This window comes from Nycticebus coucang, chromosome 6 (genome assembly GCF_027406575.1).
Source record: "Nycticebus coucang isolate mNycCou1 chromosome 6, mNycCou1.pri, whole genome shotgun sequence".
Taxonomy (NCBI): domain Eukaryota; kingdom Metazoa; phylum Chordata; class Mammalia; order Primates; family Lorisidae; genus Nycticebus; species Nycticebus coucang.
The window spans coordinates 115135668-115156618 of NC_069785.1; the positions used below are offsets into that span (position 1 = coordinate 115135668).

The window sequence follows — 20951 nt, forward strand, 5'->3', positions numbered from 1 at the left end:
AGCAATGAGCATGTCATAAGACCAAAAAATGATAAGAAATATGAAGAAATTAATGCCAGATATACCTAGATTCTGAATAAGACTCTGCCTTCTAACATGGATTGTTAGTTGGTGTACAAAATTAACTCTAGTTGTAGAGTATCAATTTATTAACCTATTATTTTTTTTACAGAGTTCTTTAATACCCATTATCTTATTTAATATTTACAAAACCCACAAAGATATTATTTTCATCCACATTTAATAGATGAAGACACTGATGTTCAGTGGCATGAAGTCAGTGGTCAAAGGTAACATAACTAGTAATAGGTGGTACAGGAATTCCTATTCTGGAAGGCTCCAGGAGAATCACTGTTCCAGCATCTTCACTGACATGTGACTGTATTTCAGAAAAACCAATTAAATTCACAATACCTGAGGCATTTCCTCTAGTGTCACATCTCCCTGAAACCTCTCTAAAAAGGGAAGTGATATCTTCTCCAAATATTCTACAGCAATTTTCAATCAGAAATTGTAAAAGCAGGGTAATCTATACAAAAAAAGGGGACAAAAATGAAGTGCCAGTTGTAATTTAACATGTACATAAATCACGTTTCATATATAAATTCTGACTTTAACAACAATGAAGCAAATGTGTCCTAAGAAGAATTCATATCTGTTTAAAGTATATGAAATAGTTCCCCCAACAAAACTATGATACTTTCAAGAAAGCATTAGGTACTGGGCATAGAAATTAATTTTTTTTTTAATTATTGGTGCACCTTTCCTGGAAGTACTGCCATACCAGGTCGATGTGTGGAGTGGACAGAGCAAGCTCCTATTCCGACTCCCTGCTCCAAAAATCCATGCAATATATCGTCCTCTGATAGAGGATGTTCCAGACACTAAACTTACCACACTTGATCTTAGCCAAAAGGCCAAGAAGTGATCATAGAAATTAATTTTAATCAGTGCACTGAAGTTACGACTTGTGGCCTTGGCTTGTGTTAACATTTATACCAATGGCTCTCTATCTTTAAAATTAGAGCCATTTCAAACATTCTTACTAAGGTCTTGGGTGAAGAAATATACTTTGTTATTAAAATTTTAAAGCATTATTAGACAAAGAATTCTCAAAAGCATTCTTATGCAAAGGGCAGGTTGTCATAAGCTTGGGCAGTGGGATCCTCTGCAGATGTTATCGTGAAGGAGAAAGACAGCTAGAAAGAACACCTGTGTGTTTCCTAACTAGTCTTTACCCACACACTTGACTGAATAGGCTACATGTGCACTGCCTTCCACTGGGCCCTCTAACTAGAAGGGCTTCAGGGAAGAGATAAGAGTTTATTAGAGAGCTCCGCACTTCCACTGGGATCTCTCTACAGTTTCCCAGTCCTAGCAGTTGAGGCCAAGGGTCAGGAGAAATAATGACAGCAAAAGAAAGTGGTATCTCCAAACACTTTATTAACTGCCAGGAACTATAGGAATGTAATTTTTTAGCAACTACTATAGTATCAACACTTCCACTTTTTCAGATAAGGACGCTGTTGGTTAGTGTAATCGACTTTGCTCAAGATTATACCTCAGACAAGTGGTGGGATAAGAATGAACCTTGGCTTCCCTAACTCTGTCTTTTTTTTTTTTTTAAATTATATCAGCTGCTTTCTTATCTTTAATATCTTATGGTTTAAGTCAGTCATAGTATTTAGACTCCTTAAAGGGAAAAGAGAAGTAAATAAATTGTTATCACTTTTCTATTTGACAAATCACTTTATAAGGATAGAATAAATCATTCCATAGTAAACTTAAATTTATAAGGAAGTATACTTAGGTTATTTAAGAAATAGTCTTCAACCCTCAATGAATCCCCAACAATAAAAAAAAAAGAAATAGTCTTCAAAATTAATCCCCCAAATTTCAGTTTCAAAATGGGGATTCAATCTCCCAGGGCATAAAATGAAAAAAATTCATTACCTTTTTTGTAAATTCATTTTCTAGTTCTGGGCTACAAGAAGTAGGAGGCCAAAGAACGCTTGGAGCAATACACACGGCTAAATTAAATGCATTCATCTGATTGGATGAGGAATGTTGCTCAATGTTGTGTAATACCCCAAAAAGATACCTCAGGAGAACAACATTGGCTCTTGGAAGCTGGTCTAATAGCCTAAAGACAGAAAAATGCACTCTTTAAGCAAGACATTTCATTGAAAACTTGTAAAGACTGGCGATCCTAACTGGGTATAAGGAAGAGGGTTAATCAGGAACCCAGCTCAGATCTGCAAGTTTCAGTTAGTTAGCAGGATACTCAGCAAAGTGAGGGCTGCCTGTACAGAAAGAGAAAGAAACAATGGAGATTTGTTTTTCTGTATTTTTGTATATGTCTTAAGAGTCAATGAAAATATAAAAATGCAGAAAAATGTCTCATCTAAGCAAACAAAAAATTGCCTGAAATATTTCCCTGAGAGGCAGCATAATGTGTTTAAACTTAGGCAAATCCTGTAACATTATAGAATATTCTTGACCTAAACCCATAATAACCTTTCTGATAAAATTAACACATTGACTGCTACACAAGGGAACTTTTTTTCCCCTTGCACCCATGGTGTTTTGTAGGTCAAGAGACATGTGAGTTATATATGCTTCAGCCCCTGGCTCAAAACTGGCCTAAGTTAAATATAATTTACATGGCATTTAATATGTTAAACAGCAATTAAATTTAAAGTGCCCAATATTTTCAGGTAGCAACATAGTAAGGCTATCTCTTGCTGAGAACCCAAACCTCAGCTATAAATAAGTCCAGGTGCATTCTGAGGGTTTATGCCCTGCTCCACCAGCGTCTAAGGTTGATTTTGTCCAAATCTAATTTCTTTGCTATTGCTTTCACATATAAAGCAAACTTATAGTAGTATATTTTCTACTTTTCCAGTTTGGTAATTGGTAAGGGATTTTGTTGTTGTTGTTTTGAGACACAGTCTCACTATGTAGCCCTCAATAGAGTGCTGTGGCATCACAGCTTACAGCAACCTCCAACTCTTGGGCTTAAGGGATTCTCTTGCCTCAGCCTCCCAAGTAGCTGGGATACAGGCGCCTGCCACAACACCCGGCTATTTTTTGTTACAGTTGTTTAGCTGGCCTGGGCCAGGTTTGAATACACCACCCTCGGTGTATGTGACTGGTGCCAGAACCACTGTGCTACGGGTGCTGAGCTGGTAAGGGATTTTTAAAATGATTATTCACTACAAATGACCCTTTGCTACTATCCTGAAAACATATGTGAACTGATATCCATGATTGTTGCCTTTTTTAAAAAAGAATTTGCAACCTGTAGAAAACAAGGTCGTTTGACTCCCACTTGCCCAAATAGTAGAAAAGCCTTTCTTCAGTATTATTATATTGGGTATAGTTTTGTAAGGATAAATTATGAAGGACTTTGAAATACACCAAAAGATTACTGGGTGTATTCAATGGAAAATAAGGCATATAGTAATTATATGCTTCGAGGATACTGTGGGGTCCCCTAAGCCTTTTCACAACAAGAGCTACTTTACAAATCTGCAAGTCGTAGATAACTGATAGCAGTGTACATGATACTTTGCTAAAGACCTAAAAATTCTGTCTGGTGGAGAGACAATTGATTTATCCGCACCCCTGCTCTGGTAGAAAAAGCCAGTTTTATATCTTTCTATAAATTAATTTCAGTATTTCTGATTAAACTACTTAAGTTATGACAGTTTGAAATCTATAAAGATGGTTGCAACATCTTATTGGTTCCTGTATCAATTAATAATTTAAATAAAATCTTTCACTTATGTTTATTTGTATATTTGCACGAGTCATAATATCACCCCCTTAAAAAAATCACCCTTCAAAAGCTTATGGACAATGAGCAACCAAATACAGAATTTGATGCTATCTGAATGTTTTACTCCAAACTATAATTAAAGTGGAAGTAGCATCGTTTTAGATGGCTTTAGGTTCTGGTGTCTTCAAAGGATGCACTATGTTCCCCCTATAAAAGATGTTTATCAATAGCAGTATATGGATAATTCATATTTGACAAGCACATGGAAAATAAATGATAGTGGGATTACTGAGTTTTCGTAGAACTGGAATTACTGCTTTTTGTTAGTGGACATTTTTTTCCTATTCTTTTATCATGTAAAAAACATCCAGGAATAGATGTAGTGAGTTCTAACAGCTGCCCTTTGCTTGAGTAGAAGCAGTGCATTCTTTGTGATCAGACTGAGACTTTGCTACTCTTGTTTTCCTTGATACTTCTCAAGGAGTTAACCAATTCTCTGCTGTGCTCCTGCAAAACTCGTCAAGTATCTCTGGCATAGCACTGATTATACTGCAGGATTACTGTAAGTCTTGGTTTATCTATCTTTACCAAACTAAAGTCCTTTAGAAGAAGGAACAGGTCATTTTCTCTGTATGACTTCAAGTTGCTCAATAAATTACTTCAGGAGTTGTCTGGTTAGTTAAATATTTACCAAAATTAAGATCATAAACTGTAGATTGGGCCTTCAGTATTAGTTAGTGAACTAATGAATTACAGCTCCTATCAATTCAGATATACAGAGGGTGTACAATGTTCAAGTATTCCATGTTAATAGAAGTAGGGGAGAGATAATAACAATCAAAAGGTAGCATAATTCTATTTTAAAACTGTTCTCCATGAAAATGACTTTGATTTTTAATAGAAAAGCTTATAAGATATAAATTTTTCAAAAGTATTTTTGAGACATGACAAATTAGAAAAATTACCTTTGAATTGTATTTATTTTCTCTTCATCATTTCCTTGATCCATTACACAGACCCAGTGATCATACAGATCTGATGAAAAAATACTTCCTGGAATATTTCGTAGAAAATCCTTACATAGATGAGAAAACAAATATTTTAAACCATTATTCTCATGCCAAACATGTATTAGAGGAGTCAGAAATAAAACATCTTGTTGAAAAGTTCAGTTAAATCGTTCCTTCCGTTTAACTACAAAGAGCTCTACTACAATTCTCCACTGACTTGTGGACAAGGAAATACATGCTTTGATATTTTCCTAACAAAAAGCCACTTGGATAACTGAGGGCTGGATTATAGTGAGAAAGATAAAGGACAACTGATTTAGGTGGAACCTCCTGTATGCACATGTTTTATCAAACTAGTACATCATGACAGGGTATGGCAGTAAAGCATTCTAAGTCTTCTTTTTTCCTTTCCTTAACTGGCTAGTTCAAAGAAATGCACCAAGTTATCTGTGAGGTTCATAATCTGGCAATCATTCATTCAGTCATCCTATATGTGCTTATATATATACACTAAGCACTGCTGGAGGTACTAGGGATAGAAAAGTGAATAAAAAATAGTTTCTGTTATCTTAGAACTTTATATTCCTTTGGCATTGGTGCACAACTGCATCAAGAGGTTTACTTAAGGTTTTCTCCTGTATTCCGTATAGAAGGGTTCTCACATAAAGCATTCCCGGTGATAGCTGGGATCTGTGAGCACCCCCATGCCTGATGTACACTAAGTGATATGTTCACGGTGCATTATCCTTTCTTGGAGACTCTAATCTGGTGGAGTTGGGTGTGCTCAAACCAAATCACAACACAAACAGGATACGACCAAAAAGCATTTATTGTTTGGTTTTTGTTTACAAAAACTTAAAAGTAAACAAATTTTTGTCCTGATCCTAGACGGTTGATTATAGGCCAACTCTTTCCATTGCTTTTTGTATGTATTAGCAACACCAAGCTTGCAATATGATCTCCATCTCAGTGAACTGTAGGCAGAGCGAACTCACTTCATGTATAAGCACTATACCTATGGTTGGCTGCTTACTCGCAATTTCCTGTTTCCAACATAGAGATAGGTGAAAGTCTGCAATTGGACAATTTTAACTCTTGCTGGAAAACCAAATCAATAACTTTATGTGCCTTATAGAAGTCAACACACAAGTTGTTACTTATATCATGTTCCATATCACTAATATGGAAGCTGTGATAACTTATTGTTACAGTTAGCTGACCATGTGGGCATCCTCCCCACTTATGAGCTCCTCCAGGGTAGGGACAGACCTTCTTTGTAAACATCAATGCCAAGCGAGGTCCCAGCCATAGTAGATGTCATTACAGAACTGCTGCTAATGTCATATGGCCAAACATTAATGAGGGACAAGAGAACGCCAGTCAACTGTAAATGAAATTCAAAGGTAATTTTAAGAATCTCTTTGCCATTATGTCACTTTAATACCATTTATTTTCTTTTTAGAGTAGTTAACAAGAAGGAAGATGGACTGATTCAAAGTCTTCCTCTGTTCTACAATTTCTTTCAGTAGAAATGTACCTGAATACTTGTGATTCAGGTATACCATCACAAAGTCACCTCTTCTTGGGGAAAGCTATTGAGTTTTCATAATATCAAACTAATTTTAGCTGTTGCACCCACTTTAAAAGTCAGATTTAGAAGAGGCAAAATCTGTTATTTCAAAATGCGGTAGTGACAATAGCTCTTTTAAGATCTCAGTGGAAAACATACTTATGATCTGTCTTGAAGAAAAACATCATTCAATCTTAAACCTACACTTGAAAGATAATTTGATAACATCTCAATGAACTCTCCCACAGCTGGAATAATAAGTTATGAAATACGACCATCATCACAGCTGAAAGGGATGTGAGATGTAGTTCTGAATTGCAATCACCAGCTCATGGTGCTCAACTGAAGATCTCTTTCTCTCCCAAACCAGAGCTTAGGCCATCAGCAGAGCTCCCAAATTCATTTCAAATGAGATCCTGCAGGATTAAATATGAGCTTTTCCTCAAAGCTAATGGAATAAAGTTATGGTATTTCAAGCAATTTTTGTCCAATTACAGTTTGAAGAATTGAAATTATATTTAAGCAAAACCAGCATAAGTGAAAAATTAAAGAAAAACTTTAAGTACCGTTTCAAAAGTCTTAACATGAAACAAAAGCTCACAAAATTTTGGTGTTTGCAACCACTTGGAAGAAATGGGAATAAAATGCAATTATATGATAAAACTTCAATTACTTGGAACCCATTTAGCCAGACTCTTCAATCATTTGAATTATTTTTTTAATCTTTTTGTTTTTAGATAAATAATATTTATATAATCTTAAACACAATTTAATGCTTTTAGAACTATGCTCCTTCACAATAGCCTCAAAAATTTTGCCCCAAATTTTAAGTAGCATGGTGCTGTGAAGAACAGCACATGAGAATATTTTTCTCAGACAGGGTTTACCTTAAAGGTAAGAAGGATGGAAGGAAACCTAATTATATGAAAAACAAAAACAAAAAGAAAAACACTCACCCTGCAGTTATATCCTTGGCACATATAATTGGCTAAGCATACCATGTACATCTTTACTGTTTTTTAGGATTGAGGAGTAATAACAAACCCTGTACAAAACAATGACCCTACTTCAAACTCTCTGACTTTACTGCTAAAGTCTATAGCAAGGTTTGCTAAAGAAAAGGCATTAGCCCATTTCTGAAGAAACACCTGGTTGCACGTGAAGTCATGAAGTAAGATCTATAAGCAGCTGGCCACTCAGCTGTAAGATTTTTCTTCATCACAGTTTCCTTAATCTGCCTCAGGCTCTGAGATGAAGGCTGGGACTTTGTCTCTGCCCCTGGCCCTGGTGCCTTTCAATACTTTGGGAGATGAGAGCCTAAGATAGTTTGCAGAATCTACTGCTACGGTCAAAAGCTTTACTTAAAGCTGGTTTTAACTCTAGGTTTTAAAAAAATGTAGGGCATTTCAAAGAATGTGCGGCAAAAAATATTTTAGAACTCAATAACCTGGTATTATAACTGACGATGTAACTTAAGTAATGAGAGCTGAAGGTAAGACCGTAAAGAACGTCAAATGGGTAAAGGTAAAGAAAAAGCCAGACGTTGAAGTCATTTCTATTCAGCTGTTAAAGTAAAAGGAATTAGGGCATAAGGGAAGGAGTATCTGTAGCATGATGATTATGTACATGAATGGAACATTCAGCAGTCTCAGCAATTCTGTTTCAATTATAAGGCAAATACTATGGTAAACTCCTGTTAACAACTTTCAAAGGTTTAACAAAAGTTTACTTTTGGAAACCTTTACTAGGAAGGTAGTGGCTAGATAGTGAAGAGATCATCACAAGCAGGAATGTTTGTTTTGGTAAACGTATGTTTTGATTTCTTTAAATTTTAATTAAATTTTATTTGTTACATGGGGTGGCGGAAGTGAAGATAAGATCAGTGTGGGATTGAAAAAAAAAAACATTTAAAAAGCATATTTGACATGTCCTATCATTTGGTGGTAGCTTCTAAAGTCCAGCATTGACTTTGTGAATTTTTTTAACACTTTTCTGATTCTAAATCTATTATAGGTATAGAAATAATGTTCATAATGGTAAAAAAAAAAAATCGTGCTCCAGAGCTACAGCATGGGGTGAGTAAAGAGAGAACTTCGCCTACCTTTAAGACACATGCTAACACAAAAGCAGTTTCACAGTCTAGTTGTACTTCGACTCCAGAATTCAGTTTCTCTTTTAGTTCTCTGCAGGATTTCATATTGGCTGGTTGCCTAAAAATGCCTTTTGTGAGTGGTCCTTTTTCATTGAGAAACAAAAGCACATCCTATGGGGAAGCAAAGGGGAAAACAAATGGCACTTCACACACACAAACAGCTCTGTTTGGCTGCCAGAGGACAGGCATGCTAGGGTAAAAGCTCTGGAGGATGGGAGCTGGCTGGTTGGCTGGAAGTATTAAGATCAATTTTTTGGAGAACAGATGGTGATTACTAGGGGCTGAGGGTAGTTGTGGGGAGGGTTAAGGAGATGTGAGTCAAAGGATATGAAATTTCAATCAGATAGGATCTACTTTATAACATTGTAATTACTGTTAACAAAAATGCATTGTATTCTGAAAAACTGCTAAAAAAAGATTTTAAGTGTTTTCTAATTTTACTTTCTTTGAATCTCTATGATCTCTGTGTAGGAAGAGAATGGGTTTTGGAGAGAAGCAATCCATGGGATTTGCAACCTAGTTATGTCATGTATTTATTGTGTAACCTTGGGTAAAGTTCTGAAGCTTTACAAAATTTGTAAAGTAGGGATGATGATACAATAATAACAACAAACCCGTAAATTTGCTGTGAAGGATAAAACAATAGTGTGTAGAGTAATGGATGGCACCTACAGGTACACGATACAGCATTAAATGCCACACATGCAGCATAGTGCTTAGAGGATAAACAATACACTCTGCCTAGCAGTGATCAATTTAATATATCAGTTAGAGAGAATATAAACTCAGTGGCTTTCATCTGAGTTTTATATGCAGAAGATAAATAAGTTCCAGAGACTGTATCTTTTTGTTGAAACATCTGAAATACAAATAAAATAGTTCTTAAAACTCAAGTCTAAGGTTGAGTATTCTCTGCTACTAAAGTGATAAAATACTTTCAGAACAATCTGGAGTTCAAGAAAACATGTATGAGGGATAATGAAGATTCCCTGTCTACAGAGCAAACTCTATAATTTAACTGAGCAGGCTTTTGTGGCTCTTTCCTGTAATCAGCACACCAGGCTATTTCTTCCTATTATGTCTTCCTTAAGATTCTACAATAGCTAAATCAGATTTTTATATTTGATGTAATAATAATAAAGATTCTTAGTCAAAACCAGGGCTGTAGCATTTCCTTCTTGTAACAGAATTGTCTTCAGGGTTCTCCCTTCCAAAATCCCCTTTCCCATTAATTTATAGGCCAAAATGAGTCTTACCAAGATAGGTCTGGGCAGATTATCATTCTCACAAATATTTGGCAGAGAAACTCCAAAGAGCTGTCCTGCCGCAGGAGATGTTGGTGGTGACGCAGGGAAGTTGTCCAGGTGAGTGGTAGAACCTCGCCAAAAGGACCAGTTTATGATAGATCTTCTCCTTTTAAATGTCTTATAACCTGAATCTAAGAAAAGAGTGAGACTGTTAGCAAAACTAGTTTAATTCACTTAACCTTATTTTTATAATTTCCTTTTTACAGTATGTTCATCATGATGGCTCAAGGTGAAACCTTTTGCTATTGATGATTCAATCTGCAAGATTTCATAATAATATTTCATAAATGAAAGAAGACTCAATGAAGGAAGAAACAAATGTTTAGGTTCTCCCATCCATTTGGGGGACACTGGTCTGTTTAACTTGAGTTTTAGAAGTAAATTTTCAGAAGTGAAAAAAGTTCCCTTATTGACTGTAATAACGTAAAGCAAAAAGCATTACATACCAACACACACAATTACCAATTTTAATGATGAGTCTAGACAGACAAAAAAAGTTTAAATTGGATTATAATTAAACAGTGAGGAACAAAAAGTAAGAAGACAAGAAGGAGAGAAGAGGAGAGGAAAGGGAAGTGGGAGCAAGAAGAGGATAAGATGACTGAGAGAGGATAAAGGAGAAGAAGTGGGGCAGTAAGGAGGAGAGAAGTGTCTCCATAAAGATGTTCTCCAGAAAGGGCGGCAAGGAGGAGAGCAGTGTCTCTGTAAAGATGTTCTCAAGAAAGGGCGGCAAGGAGGAGAGAAGTGTCTCCATAAAGATGTTCTCCAGAAAGGGCGGCAAGGAGGACAGAAGTGTCTCTGTAAAGATGTTCTCCAGAAAGGGCGGCAAGGAGGAGAGAAGTGTCTCCATAAAGATGTTCTCCAGAAAGGGCGGCAAGGAGGACAGAAGTGTCTCTGTAAAGATGTTCTCCAGAAAGGGCGGCAAGGAGGAGAGAAGTGTCTCCATAAAGATGCTCTCCAGAAAGGGCGGCAAGGAGGAGAGAAGTGTCTCCATAAAGATGTTCTCCAGAAAGGGCGGCAAGGAGGACAGAAGTGTCTCTGTAAAGATGTTCTCAAGAAAGGGCGGCAAGGAGGAGAGAAGTGTCTCCATAAAGATGTTCTCCAGAAAGGGCGGTAAGGAGGAGAGAAGTGTCTCTGTAAAGATGTTCTCCAGAAAGGGCGGCAAGGAGGACAGAAGTGTCTCTGTAAAGATGTTCTCAAGAAAGGGCAGCAAGGAGGAGAGAAGTGTCTCCATAAAGATGTTCTCCAGAAAGGGCGGCAAGGAGGAGAGAAGTGTCTCTGTAAAGATGTTCTCCAGAAAGGGCGGTAAGGAGGAGAGAAGTGTCTCCATAAAGATGTTCTCCAGAAAGGGCGGCAAGGAGGACAGAAGTGTCTCTGTAAAGATGTTCTCCAGAAAGGGCGGCAAGGAGGAGAGAAGTGTCTCCGTAAAGATGTTCTCCAGAAAGGGCGGCAAGGAGGAGAGAAGTGTCTCCATAATGATGTTCTCCAGAAAGGGCGGCAAGGAGGAGAGAAGTGTCTCCGTAAAGATGTTCTCCAGAAAGGGCAGTAAGGAGGAAGTGTCTCCATAAAGATGTTCTCTAGAAAGGGAGGTAAGGAGGAGAGAAGTGTCTCGTAAAGATGTTCTCCAGAAAGGGCGGCAAGGAGGAGAGAAGTGTCTCCGTAAAGATGTTCTCCAGAAAGGGCAGTAAGGAGGAAGTGTCTCCATAAAGATGTTCTCTAGAAAGGGAGGTAAGGAGGAGAGAAGTGTCTCCGTAAAGATGTTCTCCAGAAAGGGCGGCAAGGAGGAGAGAAGTGTCTCCGTAAAGATGTTCTACATAATGGGCGGTAAGGAGGAGAGAAGTGTCTCCGTAAAGATGTTCTCCAGAAAGGGCAGCAAGGAGGAGAGAAGTGTCTCCGTAAAGATGTTCTCCAGAAAGGGCAGTAAGGAGGAAGTGTCTCCATAAAGATGTTCTCTAGAAAGAGAGGTAAGGAGGAGAGAAGTGTCTCCGTAAAGATGTTCTCCAGAAAGGGCGGCAAGGAGGAGAGAAGTGTCTCCGTAAAGATGTTCTACAGAATGGGCGGCAAGGAGGAGAGAAGTGTCTCCGTAAAGACGTTCTCCAGAAAGGGCGGCAAGGAGGAGAGAAGTGTCTCCGTAAAGACGTTCTCCAGAAAGGGCGGCAAGGAGGAGAGAAGTGTCTCCGTAAAGACGTTCTCCAGAAAGGGCGGCAAGGAGGAGAGAAGTGTCTCCGTAAAGACGTTCTCCAGAAAGGGCGGCAAGGAGGAGAGAAGTGTCTCCGTAAAGACGTTCTCCAGAAAGGGCGGCAAGGAGGAGAGAAGTGTCTCCGTAAAGACGTTCTCCAGAAAGGGCGGCAAGGAGGAGAGAAGTGTCTCCGTAAAGACGTTCTCCAGAAAGGGCGGCAAGGAGGAGAGAAGTGTCTCCGTAAAGACGTTCTCCAGAAAGGGCGGCAAGGAGGAGAGAAGTGTCTCCGTAAAGACGTTCTCCAGAAAGGGCGGCAAGGAGGAGAGAAATGTCTCCGTAAAGACGTTCTCCAGAAAGGGCGGCAAGGAGGAGAGAAGTGTCTCCGTAAAGACGTTCTCCAGAAAGGGCGGTAAGGAGGAGAGAAGTGTCTCCGTAAAGACGTTCTCCAGAAGGGGAGGTAAGGAGGAGAGAAGTGTCTCCGTAAAGACGTTCTCCAGAAAGGGCGGTAAGGAGGAGAGAAGTGTCTCCGTAAAGACGTTCTCCAGAAAGGGCGGTAAGGAGGAGAGAAGTGTCTCCGTAAAGACGTTCTCCAGAAGGGGAGGTAAGGAGGAGAGAAGTGTCTCCGTAAAGATGTTCTCCAGAAGGGGAGGTAAGGAGGAGAGAAGTGTCTCGTAAAGATGTTCTCCAGAAAGGGAGGTAAGCAGGAGAGAAGTGTCTCCGTAAAGATGTTCTCCAGAAAGGGAGGTAAGGAGGAGAGAAGTGTCTCGTAAAGATGTTCTCCAGAAAGGGCGGCAAGGAGGAGAGAAGTGTCTCCGTAAATATGTTCTCCAGAAAGGGTGGCAAGGATGAGAGAAGGGTCTCCGTAAAGATGTTCTCCAGAAAGGGAGGTAAGGAGGAGAGAAGTGTCTCTGTAAATATGTTCTCCAGAAAGGGAGTTAAGGAGGAGAGAAGTGTCTCGTAAAGATGTTCTCCAGAAAGGGCGGCAAGGATGAGAGAAGTGTTTCCGTAAAGATGTTCTCCAGAAAGGGAGGTAAGGAGGAGAGAAGTGTCTCCGTAAAGATGTTCTCCAGAAAGGGCGAGGCAAGGAGGAGAGAAGTGTCTCGTAAAGATGTTCTCCAGAAAGGGCGGCAAGGATGAGAGAAGTGTCTCCGTAAAGATGTTCTCCAGAAAGGGAGGTAAGGAGAGAAGTGTCTCCATAAATATGTTCTCCAGAAAGGGAGGTAAGGAGGAGAGAAGTGTCTCCGTAAAGATGTTCTCCAGAAAGGGAGGTAAGGAGGAGAGAAAAGTGTCTCTTTAAAGATGTTTTCCAGAAAGGGTGGTAAGGAGGAGAGAAGTGTCTCCGTAAAGATGTTCTCCAGAAAGGGCGGCAAGGAGGAGAGAAGTGTCTCCGTAAAGATGTTCTCCAGAAAGGGAGGTAAGGAGAGAAGTGTCTCCGTAAAGATGTTCTCCAGAAAGGGAGGTAAGGAGGAGAGAAAAGTGTCTCTTTAAAGATGTTTTCCAGAAAGGGTGGTAAGGAGGAGAGAAGTGTCTCCGTAAAGATGTTCTCCAGAAAGGGCGGCAAGGAGGAGAGAAGTGTCTCCGTAAAGATGTTCTCCAGAAAGGGAGGTAAGGAGAGAAGTGTCTCCGTAAAGATGTTCTCCAGAAAGGGAGGTAAGGAGGAGAGAAGTGTTTCCGTAAAGATGTTCTCCAGAAAGGGAGGTAAGGAGGAGAGAAAAGTGTCTCTTTAAAGATGTTTTCCAGAAAGGGTGGTAAGGAGGAGAGAAGTGTCTCCGTAAAGATGTTCTCCAGAAAGGGCGGCAAGGAGGAGAGAAGTGTCTCCGTAAAGATGTTTTCCAGAAAGGGCGGTAAGGAGGACAGAAGGGTCTCTGTAAAAATGTTCTCCTTAAAGGGCGGTAAGGAGGACAGAAGTGTCTCCGTAAAGATGTTCTCCAGAAACCAAGAAGTTTTCATTACCTTATGCCTGCTCTGCTCCTGAGAACAGAGACAGAAAGCTAATGTCCTATATTTTTTTCTTTCCTTTGCCACTTTGAAGACTTTGGTGTTTCTTTTCAGTTCTTGACCTTAGAAAGTATGTTTAAGGTAGTGTGGATGGATGGAAATATGAGTAAGACTTGCCCTTGCAAATGAAGTTCATAATCTAGTAGAGACTGAGGCTTGTCATGGTGGGGATCAAAACAAGCATATTAACAAATAAAATGTCATATGGGAGGAACAAAGTACTAAAGGTATCAGAGGAAAGTAAGTCCTGCCTACCTGGCAGGAGGGAGGGGAGTGATCTTGGAAGTATTTGCATTGGATTCGTGTTTTTTTGTTTGTTTGTTTTGTTTTTTAGACAGAATCTTAGTTTGTTGCCCTTGGTAGAGTGCTGTAGCATCACAGCTCACAGCAACTTCCAACTCTTGGGCTTATGTGATTCTCTTGCCTCAGCCTCCCAAGTAGCTGGGACTACAGGCACCCCACACAATGCCCTGGTATTTTTTTTTTTTTTTGTAGCAGTTGTTGTTGTTTAGCTGGCCTAGGCTGGATTTGAACCCACCAGCCTCCGTGTATTTGGCTGGTGCCATAACCACTATGCTACAGGTGCCGAGCCTTGATTCATATTTTTAATGAACTAGATTTTAAAAGATCTTGAGGGAGAGGGAGAGAGAGAAGGATCTAGCATAGCGACTCACAAATAAGAACTCAATCACTTTTGAACAACAGTTGAAAATGAGGAGGCATTTAAGTTGAAAAAGACAGCATGAAGAAAATAGGTAGAAGTAGGAAAGGTCAACAGTAAATTATACTTTCATGATACCACAGTGTAAAAACATTTTTGGTGTCATCTGTGTCTAATTTTAACAAAAAAGTTAACAGATTTGCACAAGATTTGATACATAAAAAGACAGTTCTTTAAGGTTCTACTTCTAGAAGTGGCTAACCTCCCTGCCCCTTCCCTGCAACACACACACACAGCTAACAACTGTAAATTCTGGACAAATACATCAAACAACCTACCTAAAGGCTCTAAAGAAGGCGTCCTCAAACTCGGCCTGCGGGCCACATGAAGCGGTGTGAATTGTATTTGTTCCCATTTTGTTTTTTACTTCAAAATAAGATATGTGCAGTGTGCATAGGAATTTGTTCATCGTTTTTTTTTTTTTAAACTATCGTCCGGCCCTCCAATGGTCTGTGGGACAGTGAATTGGCCCCATTTAAAAAGTTTGAGGACGCCTACTCTAAAGAGTGACCAAAACAGGGGAGAACTGGAGGCCCAAGTTTGAACTGGTAGAAGGAATGCCGTGACAATGGGTTTTACATCCTTAGAGCTTTCAGCCTGAAGACAGGCCCCAAGGTAGTGGAGGCAACTAAATTTAGAGAGACACCTGTACTCTGACTGGCTTGAAGAACTAGTTAACTGAGAGAGGTACCCACAGCAAGTGTAAAGTGAGGGGGGGACCCCAGGAAGGATAAATCCTGACAGTGGGAGCCCCAGATATTTTGTGTACGCTCTGCCTAAGTCTCTGGCTGACCCGTGAAGCTTGCATTTGTGGGGCAGATTCAAAATGGCTGACAGTGAAGGTTGATGGACGGGAGTTCTGAGGACCCCCAGTGAGCAGGCAGTGCACACTCAGGGTTGATTCCATTTTCTCCAGGGAGGGTGCATGGGAATTAGTCATTGAATTCTCCTGCTTGACATTTTCTTTCTGACACTCTATGAAGCTAACCCAAAGTTCAGGTTCAGCTCCCAATATTCCCTAACAATGAAACACTGAAGGAGTAAGCTTTTCAAGGAGGACATGGTCAGCAGTGTCAAAGGCTAATTTCCAAGAAGTCTTCTGTATTGCTTTATTATTATTTAACTTCACATTTTACTTCAACAGAATAACTTATTTGGACCAAATATTTAAAAAGCCAAGTTGTGGAAGGAAAAGCAAATAATTAACATTTTACCCAATGGCCTCAGACCATATCTGCCTTCACCTCACCTTACTGCCCCGAAGGTGCTCGCTTCACCTTTTTTGGTGAAGTACAGTGAGCACATCATCACGTAACACTCAGGTGTGGAAAGCTCTTTGGTTCTAGAGTCAGGAGTCCACATGGACTCCTGGTTCAGTTACTTATTTGGGTGAATTACTTCTTTTCCTCAACTTTCAAAGTAAAAATTAAAACTTGCCTATTCCTCAGAAATTTACTAAGAGGATTCTGTATGAAAATGTCTGAAAGTACTACTTTTCCCAGGTTGTAAGTCACATAAATCTAGATTAAAGCCATCAAGGCACCAGTAGCCTCCTCCCGAGGGGGACCTCCCCTCTGCATCCACTGTCCATTTGCTTTCACAGCCTTCGCGAGGTCTGCAGACGTGAAGGAGTATCAATACTCTGCTTAGCTAAAGCACTTTCTTCCTGCCCTGACATTCCCAACTTCTGCCACCCTAAACAATAGAAAACAAACCCTTTATTAAATTTAAGAAGAGGTCCCTATATGTCTAGCAATGTCAATCCTTGCAAATGTTTGTTTAATATGTACTTGAATATACATGCTAAGTAGTTGTCTGGTTTGTTCACATTTAACCCAATTTTATTTCTAAGACTATTGGATTGATGTTTTTTTTAGCTTTTACACACTTCTTAAGAAGAATGCTCTGTCAAGAAGTGTTGACAGAAGACAAAGTAGAGCTTGAGTCCTCTACTTTACCATAAACTTTCAGCTGTAGCTATGCCTTTTATTACAGCATTTAGTCTGAGAGTTCTGGTTCCCTCTGGGACTGAGAAAAAAATTTCATTAAGGTTTACTTTCTTGCATAAGTTTTTTTTTTTGTGGTTTTTGGCCAGGGCTGGGTTTGAACACGCCATCTCCGGCATATGGGGCTGGCGCCCTACTCCTTTGAGCCACAGGCACTGCCCTCTTGCATAGGTTTTAATGCAAAGCTCTTTCTCAATGTCAAAAGCTGATGAAAAAGCATGCTATTACTACAAAATAAGGGTGATATAATTGTAAAGTCAAATAAAGTCATGTAAACTTGATTTCCTAGATAATTCTGGTAAGATTCAGGATAGTGTTTTCTCATGCTTTAATTAGGAAACTGAATATTAAAATTTACAATTCTTAAAACTTTGTGCTTATATAATAACCATAGCCACAACAAACTTTAATTAGAAATTCTGTTCTGGATATAGCTCCCCAAATTAATAATACATACCCCCAACTTAGAGTAAGCAACACACGGGGAGCAGAGTGGAATGAAGGGCAAACAGATGATGTGTCCTGTGTTCTGCCATCTCCCATAAAGGCTCAGTTCAGGCTGGAACTCCCCACTCCACTCAATTTTTTCCATACCAGGGTGACTAAGTCATTCAATCTTTCATTTAACTTCTGTCCAGTTCTATCACTGGACTAAGCACCCTGGGATGAGTTCCCAGGTCTTAAGAAGCTCATAGCATAAAGATACATATATACAAATAATCATGATATAATTTTTAGTGTGTTATGCTACAGATATGTGTAAAGTGCTCTGACCACTGGGACGAAGGAACAAAGATTTCCTAGAAGTGACATGGGAGTTGGGCCCAGACGTCAGATCTTTGAACGTTTGTGTCTTGAACCCCCCATTACAGCTGTCCCACTGGGAACAATCACCCCAAGGATGAGTTACAGTGATCTCAGTCTGAGGGTGGCTTCTGCTTTCAGTGTAAGACTATTTCGTAGGATGTCTTCTCCACAATGAGGCAGAAATCTGAAAAACATTAGGGATGACTATGCTTATCTAGGGTTGTGATGGTTAATAGGAATGTTTTCCTTAAGCTAACTAGAGAAAGACTCTCTAAGAAATGGAGATAAGAGTTTTGACTGTCTAATTGTGGCTTACTTTATTCAGGTGACTTAAAAATATTAATTGTTCTTAGTCACTACTGTAATAGAAATTATCTATTGTTGTCAGCCAATACTCTAATATAATTTTTCCTTTTATATCCATTAACCCTTGAAACAACGTATGATTTTCTGCAGAAGAGAATATGCAAAGTGTCCACTTCCTAGAATTAAACAATTGAAGAATTTTGGAATTTTGTGGATTTTTTTTTTTTTTTTTTGGTTAAAACTTGTAGATATGCTCACTATGTTGCCCAGGCTGGTCTTGAACTCCTGGCCTCAAGCTATCCTCCTGCTTCAGTCTCCCAAACTATTGGGATTATAGGTGTGAGCCACTGTACCCAGTCTTGGATTTCAAATAGAATTTGATATTTCTGACTATCAGAAGTGGTACTTGGTAAAATTCTACATATTATAATATATGCAGAAAAGAAATATTAATTCATTTTTCCTGTTAGAAGTCAGGTGAATAGTTAGTATGCGAACAAAGGTAGAGAAAAGGGTGAAGGGACTCTTGTTCTTATGCTGATTTCTTCATAAGGGAGTTTCCTTTTTCATTCTGATTTATGTTAGGAATGAGTTGGGGCACAGGGTAGGAAAGGTGATGAAAGTGTCAACTTTAAAGTACATGACATTTTGATAATTGCACAAACATTTTTAAATTTTACTATAGTATGGGGGTACAAATCTTTTGATTATATAAATCGCTTCCATACCGTGTGAGCCAAAGGTGTAAGTGTGCTCATCATCCAGACAGTGTACCCTGTACCAGTTGTGTGAATTTACCCTCCTCCTCCTCCCTCTCCCTCTTTCCCCCAACTACTTGATTTCTGATCAGTGCTATATCCATATGTGCACACAGTGTTGATAAACTAGTTCCAGTTTAATAGCGAGTACATATAATGTTTGTTTTTCCATTCTTGTGATACTTGAAAGAAGGGTCTCCAGTTCCATTCAGGTTAATAGAAGAGGTATCGTTTACAACTTTTTTTTTATATAGCTGAGCAATACTCCATGATCTACATATATCACATTTCATTAATCCACTTATGTACTGACAGGCACTTGAAATGTTTCCACACCTTTGCAAATGTGAACTACACTTCCATAAATTTTCGAGTCTTCTATATATAATATCCTTGATTTCGTGTATTTTGCAATTTTACTATTCAGTCCCTTACAGAAAAAATTTGCTGATGCTGTTCCAAAATCAGTGGTTTATAAAGTGGTTGGTCATCAAAGTCTTTTGTATTAAGACAACCCCATGTAAATGGTTCGCCTGTAACGTTTTAGTTGCACAGATGATTCTGATGCTTAGCTGGGCTTTGCGTTCATTGTCAATGGTTAATCAATCATCTACAGATGTAGTCACTGTTATCCTAATTTCCTACGGAGAGAAACTACCCTGTTTCCCCGAAAATAAGACAGTGTCTTATTTTAAGGTGTGCTCCCAAAGATGCGCTAGGTCTTATTTTCAGGGGACGTCTTATCTTTCCTGTAAGTAGGTCTTATTTTCGGAGGATGTCTTATTTTCTGGGAAACAGGGTAAGCAGAGGAGGCCAACATTTTAATTGAGCAAAACTGGGTAAAACTCTTAAGATGTTTCATGAACCCTGATTATTAGTCAAACTCATTAAAATAAAACTGAAAGGGACTTAGAAAAATAGTTGTGAAAAACACGGGTGTAAAGGTAGAAGAGGAGAAGAATATTATTCTCCTCAGCCAAGCGATGCTCTTTGTATCTTTAGCTAACATCAAGGTCTATTAATTTGTTCATTCATTCAAGAAGTAATAATTGGGTACTTATTTATATAAGCCGGGCAGTGTTCCAAGTATTGAGAATACAGAAGTGAACAAATAAGACCAAAATCTTTGCCATCATGGAGTTTACATTTTAGTGGATGAAAAACCATAGTATCTCTGTAAAACTCTTTCAAAGTGGCCCAAGAATCTCAGCAAACAGTCTCAATTTACCATTATACATGTATAATAGAAGGTGATTGGAGCAAATTAAAGGTAAGCCTGTTGGCAAGATGAGGAAGCCCGTGATGACTGATCTACTGATGGACTCATAACTTAAGTAAAGTGTAACATTTGGTCATCAAGAGAAAGTGACAAAAAAAATAAAAAAAAAAAGAAAGTGACAGTGGTTGATGTGCGTTTTTGAGGTGATATGTTAAGACTGCCAGTATAAGGTTGGTCACTAGTGATAGGAAGCTGTCCCGCTGCTGTAAGATTTCTTCTGGCAGTGCTTAGAGTTCATCCAGAGATAGGCTTTTACTAGGAGGAAAGTAGGAAAGCAGGTCAAAGTTGTTGAGATTATCTCTAAGACCTAGATTATCATAACCATGGAATTCAAATTAGATAAGGAGAGAAGTATGACTGGGGGTGGGGAGGCTCATTCATTAATCCACTGTACCACCTGGTCCCTCAGAAACTGAGGAAGGCAGACATTGTTCCATCTCTTCTCTAAGAAATCTTAATTTGTACTTTACATTAGTGAGAAATAAAAATTAAAAGATAAAAGGAGACTAATGGAAAGAGAAAACGTTGTCTGCAAGGAGGCAGAAGGAATCCAGGCTTCCCTGAAAAATAAACATAATGAACAAAGCCTGAGTGAAGAGAAGAGAGGGCAGTTACAACCAATAAAATGCTAAAACCTTCAAATAGTGGGGTGAACAGGAAAATAAGTTTACACTGGTGTTGCAACTATTTCAGAAACTATAATCCTAAGTGTTTTAGCATGAAAATAAAATTATAAATTAAAAAATTTTAAATGCATTAAAGAAAATTCAGTTTAAAAGGAATTTGGTGCATATTTACACTTAAAGCAAGAAACACCTTTACAATGAGTGCTGATTTGTCCTAAGTTTGGATAGCTATACAAATTCTTAAAGTATGTTTATTCTGCAATGAGGTTAAAAACAGTATGATTAACTTCCCCATTAATGCTACATCAACTGAGTAACACAGAGATGAAGAATTTCAGACTTTCACCTGGCATTCAGTCCTTGCCAATAATCTGTCATGTGGTAGGAAGGCGGCCTCAGTGATCTCTCAAGGTCCATGCCATCCTTTTAAACTTTTACTCCTTGGGCAATG

General features: G+C 38.9%; 1 protein-coding gene and 1 pseudogene across 1 annotated transcript in view; both read right to left on the reverse strand.

Moving 5' to 3' along the window:
* Positions 1 to 20951, reverse strand: part of ARHGAP20 (Rho GTPase activating protein 20) — a 103576-nt gene that overhangs the window by 4729 nt on the left and 77896 nt on the right. Inside the window, exons 10-14 of the mRNA XM_053595916.1 lie at positions 9770 to 9951; positions 8463 to 8624; positions 4747 to 4856; positions 1954 to 2143; positions 415 to 529 (exon numbers count right to left, since the gene is read on the reverse strand). Coding sequence (XP_053451891.1) covers positions 415 to 529; positions 1954 to 2143; positions 4747 to 4856; positions 8463 to 8624; positions 9770 to 9951 — 759 coding nt within the window. The remainder of the gene's footprint in view (positions 1 to 414; positions 530 to 1953; positions 2144 to 4746; positions 4857 to 8462; positions 8625 to 9769; positions 9952 to 20951) is intronic.
* Positions 751 to 929, reverse strand: LOC128589565 (uncharacterized; annotated as a pseudogene).